Source organism: Dipodomys merriami, unplaced genomic scaffold (genome assembly GCF_024711535.1).
Source record: "Dipodomys merriami isolate MVZ:Mamm:240054 unplaced genomic scaffold, mDipMer1.0.p SCAF_6, whole genome shotgun sequence".
NCBI classification, from domain to species: domain Eukaryota; kingdom Metazoa; phylum Chordata; class Mammalia; order Rodentia; family Heteromyidae; genus Dipodomys; species Dipodomys merriami.
In genome coordinates, this window is record NW_027206179.1 from 62011635 (window position 1) to 62027955 (window position 16321).

The window sequence follows — 16321 nt, forward strand, 5'->3', positions numbered from 1 at the left end:
TTGGGGTGCATAGTAATTAATTTTTGTCTGTTTGTCTGTCTGTCTGTCTGCCTGCCTGCCTATCTATCTAATGTTGCTACTGGGACTTGGACCAGGCATGGATACTGTTTCTCAGCTTTTTCACTCAAGGCTAACACTCTACCACTGAAGCCATAGTTCCACTTCTCGCTTTTTAGGTGATTAACTAGGAATAAGAGTCTCATAGACTTTCTTTCCTGGGCTGGCTTTGAACCTTGATCTTTAAATCTCAGCTAGATCTCAGTAGCTAGGATGATAGGCATGAGCCACTAGGATCCGGCTCAGAGTTGATTTTAAAAAATGAAATCTTGGGGGCTGGGAAGGTGGCTCAGTGGTAGAGCACTTGCCTTGCATGCATGAGGCCCTGGGTTCGATTCCTCAGCACCACATAAGCTGAAAAAAAAAAGCTGGAAGTGGCTCAAGTGGTAGAGTGCTAGCCTTGAGCTGAAGAGCTGAGGGACAGCGCCCAGGCCTAGAGTTCAGGCCCCACGATTGGACCCCCCCCCAAAAAAAATGAAATCTTGGGATGGGATGAATGAAATGAAATCTTAGTGGCAGAATGCTTGCCTAGCATGCATGAAGCCCCAGTTTCAATTCCCCAGTACCACATAAACAGAAAAAGCCGAAAGTGGTGCTGTGGCTCAAGTGGTAGAGTGCTAGCCTTGTGTAAAAAAAGAAGCTCAGGGACATTATTCAGGCCTTGAGTTCAAGCCCCAAGACTGCCCCCCACCAAAAAAAAAAAAAAAGAAATAGTCTACCCAACAGCTACTACTTACCAAATATTCTATTCATGCACATTCCCATGTACTATGTCCTCTCAACAAATCTGAGATGGATGCTGTTAAATTATTTATTACAGAAATGTGGTATTTTTTATTTGTTAAACCAGTTTTAGGGTTGAAAAAAATTGAGGCCAAGAGACACCATGTTTTCCAGAATTATGTGGCTGTGGTCAAGTGAATGTTGCCTACTAAGGAAAGATATGCGAAAGAGCTTTGTATTCTTTGGAGAAGAATTTTAGGGATTTTAGGAATTGTTGTTACCTTCCTTAAAGTATGTCTATGTGATGGTTAGTTATAACAAATTAATAAAACTAGAGTAAAATTCTGGCTGGATGGCACTCAAGTAATGAGAAGCCACGATTATTATACTTTTGAGGATAAAAATCTGACTCTAACAAGTGAATAATGCAATGGGAGCTTTTTTTAGTTGTGTCTAAAATATCTCATTAATCTTTATTTTTCAAATAGAGTTTCTTTCTCACAGACATTTGGGGCTGGCCCCTTTCTCTTTGCACGAAAAATGTTGTTCTCTCCATAGAGACTTTTTTAGCTGAGGTTATCAGACGCAACATTATATGATCCCTTTCAGAAGGCTTTCACATTGTCGCAAATAGAATTTGATTGCAGGTACAAAATTCAGGATGGCAGAAAGCCATGATCCTCCTTTCAGAGGCTGCTGTGTAAATGGCTGATGATCACACACTATTTTTACTTCAATGTGATGGCCTCTGATCAGCCTGGCTAACTGAGGATAGATGAGGTATTATCCTAGTTTATACTTATCTAGGACAGAGCTTGCAAGTGAAATCAAATCCGGGAGGTAAAATCAGAATGCCTAAAGGGAAATGTGAGACAGATGTAAGGAATATTTCTTTGTGTGCAAGCACATTGACTGAGGAGGACATAAAGAGCTGGTGGTTGGCCTATCAGCTCTCCGGGCACATGCTGACATATACACACAAGCTCAAGTTAAGAAAGGCAACAACAGCAGCGGCATGGATGATTTAGAAGAACACGAGGACTACTGTACCTGAAAACAAGGGAATTTGTTCTCCCAAATCCTAGAACTAAGGACTCTGTGATTTCAATGCTTTCTAGTCTCATCAAAGGCACCAACTGCTTTAACAGAACGCCCACGGATGGGGTACCGATGGCCTGAAACAAGTTGATTAGAAGTGAAAAAGAGGTAACACAGCAACCAATGTTCCTTGTCATCATGCAATGATTCCATTATAACAGTTTCAAGGACTGAGCCACATCCCAAGGGCACTGCCATCATTTTGGGGGGGTGTAGGAGAGGGAAACCAGTGGACATACAAAGTTCATACAGAACAATGAAGGGATTTCACACCTTAGACACAAACTCTAAAGGAAAATAAACAGAACATATGCTTGTTTATTCTAACTGTTTAAGTCACCATCATTAACAAGGTGATCGAATCAAAGCACGGCTTAAAGGTGAATACTTGGTGAGGTGTGAGAGAAATGGGGAATGTAAGACACTTATATGGACATCATCATCAGTCTGTGGTCTTCAGCAAGTTTCTCATCTTCTCTTTCTCTTCCGTGCCCCTCCTGCCAGGGAGGTGCAATAAATTATTCACACAAATGCTCAATGGAATTTAGAAATGTGTAGGATGAAAATCTGATCCCATAATACTCCAGATGGCAGGCACAGTGCAGTATGCACTGGGAACTCTAGACAAACAAGCTAAAAAAAAACCTTACAGAATAATTCTTCTGAAGCATGTCATGTCACCTTGTTATCGTAGCTCACTGTACCATCAGGTGTGGTCGCCATAATCTCTGGAGTAGAAGCTCTTAAGTGTCCTGGGCTCATAATACTGGGCTTTGCGACTCCAAAACAGAGAATTAGGTAATTTCTCCACAAGGTGACATAATTGTCTCCGCTGCCTGCAGTGCTGGTTTTCTTGGCATTAATTGGGCTGCTAGAAATATGGAGTCAAAAATAAGAGGAAAACTAAGTTCTTAATTTTAAACATTTCTTACCTTTTTTCTTTTCCCTTCTCTCCTCTCTTCTCTCCTTTTTCCTCTCTCTATTCTTTCCCCTTCCCCCTTCCCCTACCCCCTCTTTTGTGTGTGTGTGTGTGTGTGTGTGTGTGTGTGTGTGTGTGTGTGTGCGCGTGCGCGCACGTGTATGCTGGCACTGGGGCTTGAACTTAGGGCCTGGGAACTGTCCCTTAGCATTTTTTTTCAAGGATAGCAATCTACCACTTGAGTCACGGCTCGATTTCCTGCTTTTTGGTGGTTAATTGCAGATATGAGACTTTCCTGTCTGGGCTGGTTTTAAACTGTGATCCTCCCATCTCAGCCTCCTGAGTAACTAGGATTACAGGAATTAGTCACTGGTGCCCAGCTTAAGCATCATTTTTTTTGGAGGGGGGGTGGGTCGCAGGGCTTGAACTCTGGGCCTGGGCGCTGTCCCTCAGCTCTTCAGCTCAAGGCGAGCACTCTACCACTTGAGCCACAGCGCCACTTCCGGTTTTCTGGTGATTTACTGGAGATCAGAGTCTCACAGACTTTCCTGCCCAGGCTGGCTTTGAACCACCATCGTCAGATCTCAGCCTCTTGCGTAGCTAGGATTATAGCGTGAGTCACCAGAACCCAGCAAGCATCACTTCTTAATGGGAAGCATTCCAGTAAAGAAAGCTGTCCAGCAAGGATGTTGTTCAAGTAATACCTACACTGAATAGAAGCTGAATAGAAGAACTTTAAGGTTCTTTTCATCATTAAGAGTCTGAGATTCTAAGCATAGACAGCCATATTTATTATGAAGGGACAAAAACTTGCTCTAGATAAAACTTTTTTTGTGTGTTTTTGTTGTTGGTTGTGGGGCCTGAACTCTGGGCTTGGGCACTGTCCCTCAGCTCTTTAGCTCAAGGCTAGCATTCTACCACTTGAGCTACAGCGCCACTTCCAGCTTTTTCTGCGTATGTGGTGCTGAGGAATTGAACCCAGGGTCTCATGCATGTTAGGCAAGCACTCTACCACTGAGCCACCTTCCCAGCCTTAGATAAAACTTTTTAAGATGAAGTGTTAAGAATCTTAGCTATGTGCTGGTAGCTCACATTGCTGGTAGCTCACACCTGTCATCCTAGTCGCTCAGGAGGTTGAGATCTGATGATCACGGTTTGAAGCCAGCCCATGTAGGAAAGTCTATGAGACTCCTATCTCAATTATCCAGCAAAAATCTGGAGTTCAAGCCCAAGTACTGGCACACACAAAGGAACGATTCAATAATTAAGAAATAAGAGGGTCATACTATTCTAATTTCTTATATAAAATTAAAATAGAAGCAGGGAAATATAAAGCCAACAAGACAGAGGAAAACATACAGGTGCCTTACTTTGGGTCCACCAGTGGCATCACTGACTGTAGCCTAGTGAAGGCATAAGGCCAGGCATAGCTGAGGGCCGTGGGGCAGTGCTTTGGCAAGTTCTCCTGCCGAAGGAAACTGAAGAGGCAGAGGACCCAGGGGTCTTTCACAGACTGTGCAAAGATCCAGACGTGGGAAGGGCTCTTCACATCATAATGACTGTTTACCAGGACTGCATTCCATTCCACCAGCCACTGAAGATCTACATTGTGGGTCAGTGGTAATGTTGCCTGCTGGCACAGAGGTAAGCAGTGAATCAAAGCTGAACTGAGATGACCTATCCTCACTAGAGCGCCTATCCTGACCATCAATGCCTTATAACAGCTTTGGATCCGAAATACCCCTCCTACATACAGCACTGGTAGTAGTCATCTGTGCACCCTGTGCATCGGCTGGTAAGAAGTATCAAGTGCTCAAGATCAAGTTTTCAAAGTTCTGATCTCATATAGGACTGTGTACCAATATATAGAAGATAGTCACTCAATATTCATTAGAACAACCCATGACATTAGCTAATTTATACTCAGCCACAGATTAACCATTTTTAAAACCTGAAGTGACTTATTTCTGAAGCTAAATGTGTTTTTATCCTTTCCATTACTATGTTTATATGTGCATATTTTTGCTGTTAATTTCTGTATCTTTAGTTATACTAGTATACTTTTCCTTTGAATTAGAGAAATGGCTAAGCACAATCTCTTTTATGAATATCATTCTACTGATATTTAAATATCTACTTATTCTTGTCTTAGGATCTAGCCAAAATAATATATTTCACTATCTCTTGAAATATATATATAGATAGATATTGATATAGATATATAGATAAATTCTTAACATTTCCTTTTCTTTTAAGTGCAAATATCAATGTTTAGGGGACACTAAATTTCAAGTAATCTAGGTGAGGTGGTAGGAAAGGAAATTGCCATCATGTTTTTTAGGCATTTCAAGTGGTCCATTTTACCTATTGCTTCTACAAGCTCCCATGGGCACAGTACTACAGATGGGACCTTAGTGGTTATTAGAAAGACCTGGAGCTTCAGAGTCTAAGTCACAAGATTCCATGATCTGGGAAGGCACTGAACATCACAGTTTCTGCCTGCTACATATTAAGACAATACAGGTAGAAACACCTGGCCAAAGCTAGCATCCCTCCCTTCTGTGCTGAGCAACTTCCCAAGGGCAGGATTGCTGACCTGGTAACCCAACCTCAGGATTTTAAACTGGTAAACTGAAGAAAATCACATGCACATATATTAATAGCTGTCTGCAGGAAAGTAAGATACTCATGTAAATTGTTGACATCGACTATTTTATTTCATGTCACAGCAACCGAATTTCTTCACTATCAGTGGTAAGAACTGTAGAGCCTCACTAATAATCTTAGTGCCAATTGTTATTATTAAGACCATAAGCAAGAATAGGGCTGCCAAGGGTGGGAATGTACCTCAGTGGTAAGGTGCTAGGTCCTGGGTTTGAACCTCAGCACTGAAAACAACAAAACAAACAGAAAATAAATCTATTAAACACAGGGCTTTCTGTTTGTGTCAGGGAGAAAAGGCCATGCAGGGCTCAGAGGTGTCCTGTGGCTTTATATTCACCATTATATTTGATAAGGAGCTGCATCAGGAGCCAGCAACATGGATTCGGCTAGATGAACCAGATTGCCCTGCCCCTCTTTCCAGCTAGTCAGCGGAAATGAATCTGTTTCCTTAGTGTGCTTTTATTTTAAAACGTCAGATAACTAAAATCAGTTTCAATTTCTCCTCTACTTGCTCAGGAAATTGAAAGCTTCCAAGATGCTTTTTAAAAAGAAGAATATATTGGTACCATAGATAAAGCAGTGCTAGATCCAAAGTCCAAACAGCGGCAAGTCTGAGCTCTATCCCTCCCTGCTCTCTGTAACTTACTAGGTTTAGTGCTGAGGATGGAATCCAAGCTTTGTGTACAGGAACCCTGAATCCTACCACTAAGTTCCCATCTAACATGTTTGTATTTCAGTAACTATTTGAGTCAGATGACAATACATATGAAAGCACCTTGCAAACTGTAAAGTAATACATGAACAGAAGATACATATTAAGAATTATAACAGGATATTGAATGTTTTTTATATTCTTTCTTTCTTTTTTTTATTGTGAAAATACCATACAGAGGGGTTACAATTACATGGGCAAGGTAATAGGATATTGAATGTTAAGTACAAAATTAAATATCTTTTAACTGTTAAATGTAATTTTCAGAATGCTGAGCAATTGTTCTTGAAATTGAAATTAGAAAAAAATATTATCTATATGTCTAAGGCTCAAACTCTGCTGGAGACTTATTCAGTTGTCATCTATCATCTGAAAAACTAGACTTGTTTTCCTAAGTACTTTTGTATCACTAGGTTAATCTGATACAAAACTCTTAAATTCCCCCATATAATATTTTCTTGGTGTTCTCTCTCTCTCTCTCTCTCTCTCTCTCTCTCTCTCTCTCTCTCTCTCTCTCTCTCTCTCTCTTCTCTCTCTCTCTCTCTCTCTCTTTCTCTTTTCTATAAGTTCTAGAATTTGTTTTGAAGAACTATTAGTCATCAGAAACAAATATGTCCTTACCGAATCTGAAACTGCGACATGAATGAAACTCTCGAGAATGGAAGAACTTAGCTGGTCCATGACATCAATCATCGGCCTGTCATCCTCCTGTACAAATGGGAGGTGATTACTATCCATGGGAAAATGAATCCTTCCCACCCACCCAACTGCCTTATCAGTACATGGAGCAGAATTGGTTGCCAATAGTGATAACGGTCTTCTCACACAGAAGTGAGGGCCAAGATGGTACAATGCAAAGAATAGAACTCCCCAGGTTTCTGAGCTTAGTTTTTAAGTTTCAGTGGAATATGATTAGAGCTCCAATTTCACATTGCTGTAAAGACATATCTTTGAATTTCACATGAGAATCTAAATCACTATCACAGCCAGAGAACCATTGCTGTTGTCATTAATCTTAAGAAATGGAGACTTGCAAAGAATGTTCTTTGTCAGGCCAGTAATATGCAACTTATTTTAAGCCAATGGCCTTTAAAAATAACTGATTGATGTTGACTGTCACTGAATTTTGGTCCCAAAGAAAACACAGTGGAGACTAAACACACATACTCATGGCTATAACTATGTATTATACAGTTATCTGATTTAAAAGAACAACAAAAAAGCAAATTGAAAAGAATAGTAATAGAGAATATCTTACAGAAATTCTTTTACATGAAGTGTGTGTGTGTGTATGTGTGTGTGTGTGTGCGCGCGCGCACGTGAGTGTACCAGCACTGAGTCTTGAATTTAAGGCTTGAGCATTGTCCCTAGCTATATTGCTCAAAGCTAGTGCTCTACCACTTGAGCCATAATTCTACTTCCAGCTTTTTTTTCTGGAGATAAGAGTCTCAAACTTGTCTGCCTGGGATGGCAGGACAGCTAGGATTATTGACATGAGCCAGTATCCAGGTTAAAATAACAACAACAAAAAAAAAACCCCACTTTTCACATTTTAAAACTTGCAAGCAAGTAAAAATGTGCACACATAAATGTGTATGACTTACCATCCCTTATGAAGAAAATTTGAAATATAAAATAATTGACTTAAAAGCCTCATTATTCATGTATGAATGAATTTTTTTTTTTGTTGGTCATGGGCCTGAACTCTGGGCCTGGGCACTGTCCCTCAGCTCTTCAGCTCAAGGCTAGCGCTCTACCACCAGAGCCACAGCGCCACTTCCGGCTTTTTCTGCTTATGTGGTGCTGAGGAATCGAACTCAGGGCCTCATGCATGCAAGGCAAGCATTCTACCACTGAGCCACCTTCCTAGTCCCTGGAAATTGTTTTTTAAACAAATTGTGGCTGGAGTTGGGTGCCAGTAGCTTATGCCTGTAGTCCTAGTTATTCAAGAGGCTGAGATCTAAAAATTGTGCTTCTTGGCCAGCCTGGGCAGGAAAATCCATGAGACTCTTATCTCCAATTAACAAGTAAAAAGCCAGAAGTAGACATATGGCTCAAATGCCTTGACCAACAAAGCTAAGCAAAAGTAGGAGACCCTGAGTTCAAGCTTCAGCACTGGCACAAAAATAAAGAAATAAAAACAAAAAATAAAAATCTGTGGCTGGTCAAAGAAAGCAATAGATGAGACATCTTTGTACCATGTTGATGAATAGCCGGTAAAAAAATGGGTTCACTTAGGGCATGGGGGACCTTTTCCTGGCAAAGGCAGTTTGGACATGCATAATATTATTTGCCAGCCATTCAAAATGATCGACCCAGGCAGATGGGTTACAGGCAGCAAAGAAACACATACAGGACCTGTATTCAGGCCAGACGTTTTCCATCTCTGCTTAGAGACATACTTATCTGGCTCTGAATTCTGGCTGTTCACTTTGGGTAACTCATTTAACCTCTCAAAGTCTCAGCTCTGCATGTGCATATTAGGATAATAAAATGAATCCTCTGTTTATTGTAAGAGTTAAATAGATAATATGTATAAAGCACTCTGCACCATGCCAGCTACGTGTAAGTATGGCCTTTATTTGTCAGTTATTGTCATAATTAGAAATATCCTAGAAGTTCACTGAACTATAGTGTATCTCAGTGATCCTTTTACCAGAAGCCAGAGATGTGGCCCTGAAATCCATCAGACCGCTATCTAAAGAAAGGAGAACAGAAAGGACTGTGGTGAGTTTGAAGAGACAATGACCATGCTAAGGATCACATCAAAAGACAACCTTTCTTTCATAGGGGTGGGCTACCTGTGCACCAGTCATGTGCCATAACACCTACACAAGGGTGTATAGCACTTGACAGTGGGAGGCTAGCTTTATTGACCATGCTATTTAATAAATGGCTTTCTCAGCCAGATGCAGCTGGTGGCTCATGCCTGTAACCCTAGCTACACAGGAGGCTGAGATTTGAGGACTGAGGAAACCCAGCTCTGGTAGACAAATTTGAGAGACCCTTATCTCCAAATTAACCAGGAAAAAGCTAGAACTAGAGCTGTGGCTCAAGTAGTAGAGCAACCACCTTAGGTGAAAAAACTAGAGAAGAGTGCCCCGGCCCTGAGTTCAAGCTCCAGTACTAGCATGAAAAAAATGAGGCTGTCTCCCATTTCAAGAGGACTTATTTCCAACAAAGTCACTTTACTACCATTATCAAGATATTAGAAAAGCTGGTGGTACTTTGATCATTTTGAATGGCATGTAATTTTTTCAAGTTTATTACAAAAAATAAAAATGCTGAACTCAATGAAGAAAATGATCCATAATCTAAATTGTTTTGATATTTATTTATGTATGCATTTATTTGCGGGGCTGAGGACTAAACTCAAGGACTTGCACTTGCCAGGCAAACACCCTTCCACTGAGCTCAATCTCCAATCTCCTAAGCTAAGTTCTTTATTAACCAAAGAAGCATTGCCCCTTAGTGAACCAAGATTGGCCCTCTCCATTGGCCCTAGAAAATAAGACTTACCTCTATTAAGTTAAAATTGCTATTGCATAATTAAAAATTCTACAGTCCAGTAGGTACTGACATATACACAAAAATGCTTTGTTCATGATCTGTAATTCAGATTTCAAAAGTGTGGTAAGAAATGAATGAAAAATGTGTAAGTGTTGAGCACTGGTGACTCACACCTGTAATCCTAGCTATTCATGAGGCTGAAATCTGAGGATCGTGGTTTGAAGCCAGCCTGGGCAGAAAAGTCCATGAGACTCATCTCCAATTAACCACCAGAAAACCGCAAGTGGTAGCACTCAAGCCTTGAGCACAAAGAGGCTCAGGGACAGTGCCCAGGTCCTGAGTTCAAGGCCCACAACCAACAACAATATAAAAGAAAAAAAAGAAAAGAAAAATGTATAAGAATAATCCATACCTCTGGCTGGCCCAGGGCCATGAATAGAGCGCGGATTTCCTTGAGTATCAACACAGAGAGCTTCCGTGTGGCCACCTGGAAACTGCAGAGTAAAACCAGTGCAAATCCTTCCACAGCATGGAGGACGCTGCAGTGAGGGCCCCGCTCTGACTGCATCCTGTGGCTGGAGCCATTTGCAATGAGCTGTCATGCAATGACAATAACATTCTGGATTTAGCAACAAATCAGAATGGGCACGAAAAATGTACATCTTCCAGCACATTTGACATGGTGATATTAAAAACAAATTATAATGGCTCAGAAACAGATGTGTCTATGAATGGATTATTATTCGTGAAATACCCTTGATCCCTTTTTTCTGTTTTTCAGATAAATTGTTGCTCTGGAATAACATCCACCATCTGCTATCTATCTCAGATGAGAAATAACTCAGCAAGCGCCATTAATAGTAATTAAAATAGAGCTGCTTCTATCCATATCATTGTGGGTTATACTGTATATGCAACCAAAATGGTCTCATTTGTTTCACTTGAATTCTCTGTAGGATTTAAGATGCTGTTAAGTAGAGTGGTAGTGATGTTGTATGCCTTGGATTCTGGCACTCAGGAGGCTGAGACAAGAGGATCCTGGATTCAAGGCCAGTCTGAGATACATGATAACACCCTCAAAGAGAAAAAGAGATAACCTATTAAATTGAATGTCCATGCAGGGAAATGGGTGGACTAGAAAAAATTATTTTAAATGAAGCAAGTCAGGTTCAGAAAGACAAAAGGGCACATCTTTTCTCTTATATGTGGAAGTTAGATCTAAAATATTAACTTATGTGAAAACATATACAAGGTCAAAAGCTTACACACACAAACCTATTGACTCAAGTTTGGCATACTGAGAGGGAGGATTCCAATGGTGTAATCCTTTTAAACAACTATTGGACAGTTGATCAAAATAAATACAAGGAAGATAAAACATGTCTTGTAGAGGGGAGTGAGGTCAAGGTGGGGGATAGACAAATGTAGAGAGAAAGGGTAGGTCAACCAAGTCATTATATACAGGGTACATATGTGAAGATGGAGCCATATAATTTGAGGGGATAGATGAGGTTGCATAAGATGGGGAGAATGATGGATGGGTGACACAGATCAAGATGCATTGGACTTATAAACTAGTATGTTGAACTAAAATCCCTTTATTTATGCAACTACTTAAAGATACTTTTTTTTAAAAATCCAAGTTTAGCTGACTCATACCTGAAATCCTACCTACTTGGGAGGCTGAGATCTAAGGATTGAGGTTTGAAGCCAGCTGGGGGAAGAAAAGTATGCAAGAGTCTTATCTCCAATTAACCACCAAAAAGCAGAAAGTGAAGCTATGTCAAGTAGTAGACTGCTCTTTTTGAGCACAAAGCTTAAAAACAGTGCCCAACAGGCTGGGAATGTGGCTTTGTGATAGATTGCTTGCCTAGCATGCCTGAAATCCTGGAGCTACATAAACAGAACTACATAAACAGAAAAAGCCAGAAGTGGTGCTATGGCTCAAGTGGTAGAGTGCTAGCCTTGAGCAAAAGAAACTCAGGGACAGTGCCCAGGCCCTGAGCTCAAGCCCCAGGACTGGCACAAATGAAAAAAAATACTAAAAATATTAAAAAATGAATCAAATTTTCAATTATTTTACCTTCTGTTTTGAATTACTTCCTTGTTTGAATGTTAGATCAATTGAATCTAGATTGTGCACAGTTTGAATCAATGTTTATATTAGGAGTTCTGAAGGTTCCCCATATACAAAGAAGTGAGTGAAAAGCAAAATCAGCTCCATGATACAGCAGAGTCTATTTCTGCCACCATTTCCCAAGCAGATATAACCTAACCATCATCTTTTGGTATATGTAGAATGCAAGGAGGGAGGTGGGACTTGAGCTGCATCTCTAAGGTCAGCACACCTAAGACTGTCACTATTTCCTGAAGACTGCAGTGCTTTCTAAGCCTCCACAGGCCTGAGACTCTCAGTGTAGCTCTTCTTCACCCAGGCCCACCTGTCTGTTCACTGCCAATGCCAGTTTGCCACCTGGCACTGAGAACCTGCTTCTCCTCTGACAACACTCCTCCTCAAGGGCACTCCCCAAAATGCTGCCATGAATTCTTTCCCTTAATTATCAAGGTACAAAAGGATCAAAAAACCACTTGAATGTCTCTTCCTTCTCTGAGGACACTAGACAAAACAACCAATGTGATGCTGACTAGGAGTAGAAACCTGGTGGGCAGCTTACCTTTATGTATCCACACCTGTATCTGTAGCTAGTTTTGGCTCTTGGTCCAATACTAATCTGCTCTTGTAAATATATTGGTAATCATAATTCTTTTTTTTTTTTTGGGGTCTAGTCGTGGGGCCTAAACTCTGGGCCTGGGCACTGTCCCTCAGCATTTCAGCTCAAGGCTAGTGTTCTACCACTTGAGCCACAGCACTACTTCCGGCTTTTTTCTTTTTTGCTTATGTGGTGCTGAGGAATCGAACCCAGGGCCTCATGCATGCAAAGCAAGTACTCTACCACTGAGCCACCTTCCCAGCCCTAGTAATCATAATTCTTAAGAAAATACCCACCATATTTTTTGTTGACTTTGTTAGTGTTAACATATCTAACGATGTGGTATAGCAGGATAAATTTTCTGGTCACAATGTGTGCTAAGAAAGAACTAAGGGCCAGCACTAGAGAAATTTCCCAAGTGGTTAGAAAAGAGAACTCAAGAATTCCCAAGATTTCCTGGGCTGCTAGTTATCCACATGTCTAGTATATAAAAGAAGGCCGAATATAATAACATATGTCTGAAATCCCAGTTACTTGGTAAGTGGAAGCAAGAAAATCGAAACTTCTGGGCAAAGGTAGTAAGTCTGGGCAAAGGTAGTAAGACCCTATTCATTTTTTTTTTTTTTGGTGTGGCGCCTGAACTCTGGGTCTGAGTACTGTCCCTCAGCTCTTCAGGTCAAGGCTAGCATGCTACTGCTTGAGCCATAGCACCACTTCTGTTTTATTCTGCTTATGTGATGCTGAGGAATCAAACCCAGGGCCTCATGCATGCAAGGCAAGCACTCTACCACTGAGCCACCTTCCCAGCATACCCTATTCATTTAATAAAATAAAATACATTCATTACCTGACTTATGTAACTGTAACTCCTTTGTATATCACTTTCATAATAACAATTGCAAAAACAAAATCAATAAAAGTAGAATAAAGTGAAAAAATTTTAAATAATAAAGTATAATAAAGTAAATAAAATAAAAATAATAAAGAAAAGTATTAAAATAAGGCTGGGGGCATAACTCAAGTGGTAGAGTACTTGGCTAGCATGAGAGAGGCCCTGGGTTCAATATACAGAAATGGGTAGGGTATGAGGGGGAGGGAAAAGGATATGGATTATTGTGGAAGACTGGGAAAATCACCTCTGAGTTTCTGATCTTGTTGGGTTGTTCGCAGACCCGCCCTTGCGTCTGTATGACCAGTTTCCACTGGGTGAGCAGCTGTAGCAGCAACTTCAGCGATGAATCGAGGAGAGTGTGGTGCATGTCGTTTACTTCCCGGAGCAGGAAGTTGGTAAAGCCAAATAGGACATCTTCTCTCCAATCAGAGAAGTCAACCAGTAAACCCTGAAGAGAGTTCTGTGCAATGTGTCGCAATTCATCATCCATATGAATAGACAGCCTGGGACGTGAATGAAAGGCAGTAAGATTACTGACTTGATGCATTTTTCTTCTAGAGACTTTCTAGCCTACCCCGATGTCAACATCTAAAGTAGTCATGGTTTACTTATTGGCACTAAGATATTAACATTGGTGCAATGCTAGAGACTTAATTCAGATTTCATTAGTTATTCAACTCGTATCCCTTTTCTGTTTCAGAATGCAATATAAGACAATACATTACATTAGGTATAGTTGAATAGTTTTTTGTCACAATAGTAACTACAGAATATATTTATTCTGCATGTGTGTGTGTGTGTGTGTGTGTGTGTGTGTGTGTGTGTGTGTGTCAGAGAGAGAGAGATAGATACACAGAGAGAGGGCGAGTATACTGGAAACTTGAACTAAGGTTTTCATTCTTTCTCTTAGCTTTTTCACGCAAGGCTAGTACTCTGTCACTTGAGCTCTATCTATACTTCTGGCTTTCTGCTGGTTATTTGGAGATGAATCTCATGGACTTTTTTTATTAGGCTGGTTTCAAACTGTGATCCTCAGATCTCAGCCTCCTGAGTAGCATGAGCCATGGCACCTGGTGTTCAGGACTATTTTTAAAGACAAGAAACCTGAAAGCCAAAGGACTTAGAGAAAAGTTTGGTAAAAATGAACAGAGTTGGCCCGAACAATTCTCCACCAGTTTGGCTTCTCAGAGGGTATTCGGCAATGTCAGGAGATATTCCTGGTCATATAACTTGGGGCGGGTTACTGCAATCTCCAGTGGGTATAAGCTAATGATCTTCAGCATAAAAATTCTACAATGCACAAGACAGCTCCTGATGGCAAAAAAAAAAAAAAAAAATCTAGTCCGAAAAACTGATAGTGCCAAAAAACTTGAAATGAGTCAACTGAACGATTTCAGTGTATTCATGGTTTAATCAAAACATAATGATATTAAATCTTGACATTGGTATGGAGGATTATACTTAACAAAATGCTTCACAGACTCTTTTACTTAATAGATAAGTACTTGTGAGTCTCCTAGGATTCAGGCACCATACCTACTGAGTATAGCACCTAGTATGTGGGGTTCAACATGGCTGTGTCTCTTCGGGCAGGGGTGAGAGCTTCATGAGAAGGTGTGAGACAGCGCTGAAAAGAGTTGAAAATGTCTGTGGGCCACCAAGGGAGGCAATATGGCACTGAAACAGTTAAGCATGTGTACTCTGGTACCAGCATGTCTGGATCAGTGTGTATACTGTCTGACCTCAAGACCTCTTACATCATCCAAGCTTCAGATTCCTCATGGATAACATGAGGTACTAATGAGTGGGTCTCATAAACTAGTAAGATTCATCAGAATACCCTTTCAGTGTTTCACATCTCAGTGAGCGTGTAGCAAGCACTCAGAAACTAGCTATTGGTATTAGAAGAAGCTGAAATTTAGAGAGGAAGCTACATGGTTCGAGTCACACTGGAGAAAGAAAAAGAAACCAGAATCAAGCAAGCAGGAGTGGGAGTGGGGTAGGTGCCGTGGAGATGAAACAAGACCAACAGGAGGTTGTTAGAGAGACAGTCAACATGTGGTAAGGGCCTGAACAGAGGAGTAGTAAGGACGGGTGACCCGGGGATCAAGGATGTTTAGAAGACAGAATTCCTAGGATTCAGTATCCTAGAAGAAAACATGGTCCATGCAGCCTCCACAAAAAGGACAGATACTATCCCCAACAAAGAGAAGAAAACTCTGGCCTGGGCTGGTTAAAGAAATGTCTCCAAGTCACATCCTTTCCTTGTATGATGGGAACAATCAGTGTTCAAACCCGACTTCTAATACTCAATCCATTTTTTTTTCCCACAAGGCAAGTCTAGTTTCCTCTGTTATAAGCTACTGAGTAGACAGCATTTAAAATCCTGAAGTGACAGGCAAGCTTTTTTCTTATTCTCTAATGCTTTAAGAAAATGAACTGGTTCACAGTTGACCACAGAAACTGGCTGAGAAGTTCCGTAGTCCACAGACTTACGCTGAGTTACAGAATATATTTATTGCCTCAAAAATACATATAAGTGTTGGTGGCTCACACCTATAATCCTAGCTACTCATCAGGCTGAGATCTGAGGATTGTGGTTCAAATCTAGCTTGGGCAGGAAAGCACAAGAGACTGTTATTTTCAATTAATCACATAGAAAGCCAGAGTGGAACTGTGTGCCTGTAGTAGATTGCTCTCAGGCCATAGTTCAAGTCCCAGAACCAGCACAAAAGAAAAAATAATGAAGATTAGTATATTCCCAAGCCTACCTAACACAACTATGTGACATACATCATAGTATGACATGGTATATATTATTCAGGTATTATTAGGTATGATGGATACCTAAAAATAATAACTATGTATGCTATGTATCATGGAAAGTGACTTCTATGTATTATTTAATTCTCACAACCTAGTGAGATGGTCTTATTAATGCAGCTAAAGTTTTGAAAAGGAAGCTGGGCACTAATGGCTCAAGCCTGCAATCTTAGTCACTCAGGAGGCTGAGAACTGAGGACTGTGGTTTGAAC

General features: G+C 40.7%; 1 protein-coding gene across 10 annotated transcripts in view; it reads right to left on the minus strand.

The window, feature by feature from the left end:
* The window catches only part of Fry (FRY microtubule binding protein), a 493758-nt gene that overhangs the window by 117456 nt on the left and 359981 nt on the right, over window positions 1-16321 (minus strand). For 7 of the 10 annotated variants that reach the window (XM_070003013.1, XM_070003006.1, XM_070003008.1 and 4 more), the window contains 6 exons: window positions 13531-13789; window positions 10096-10278; window positions 6795-6881; window positions 4168-4430; window positions 2560-2749; window positions 1831-1955 (listed from right to left, as the gene is read on the minus strand). In XM_070003013.1, the coding sequence (XP_069859114.1) occupies window positions 1831-1955; window positions 2560-2749; window positions 4168-4430; window positions 6795-6881; window positions 10096-10278; window positions 13531-13789 (1107 nt within the window). The remainder of the gene's footprint in view (window positions 1-1830; window positions 1956-2559; window positions 2750-4167; window positions 4431-6794; window positions 6882-10095; window positions 10279-13530; window positions 13790-16321) is intronic. The other 3 variants (XM_070003005.1, XM_070003010.1, XM_070003009.1) reach the window with 1 other exon arrangement.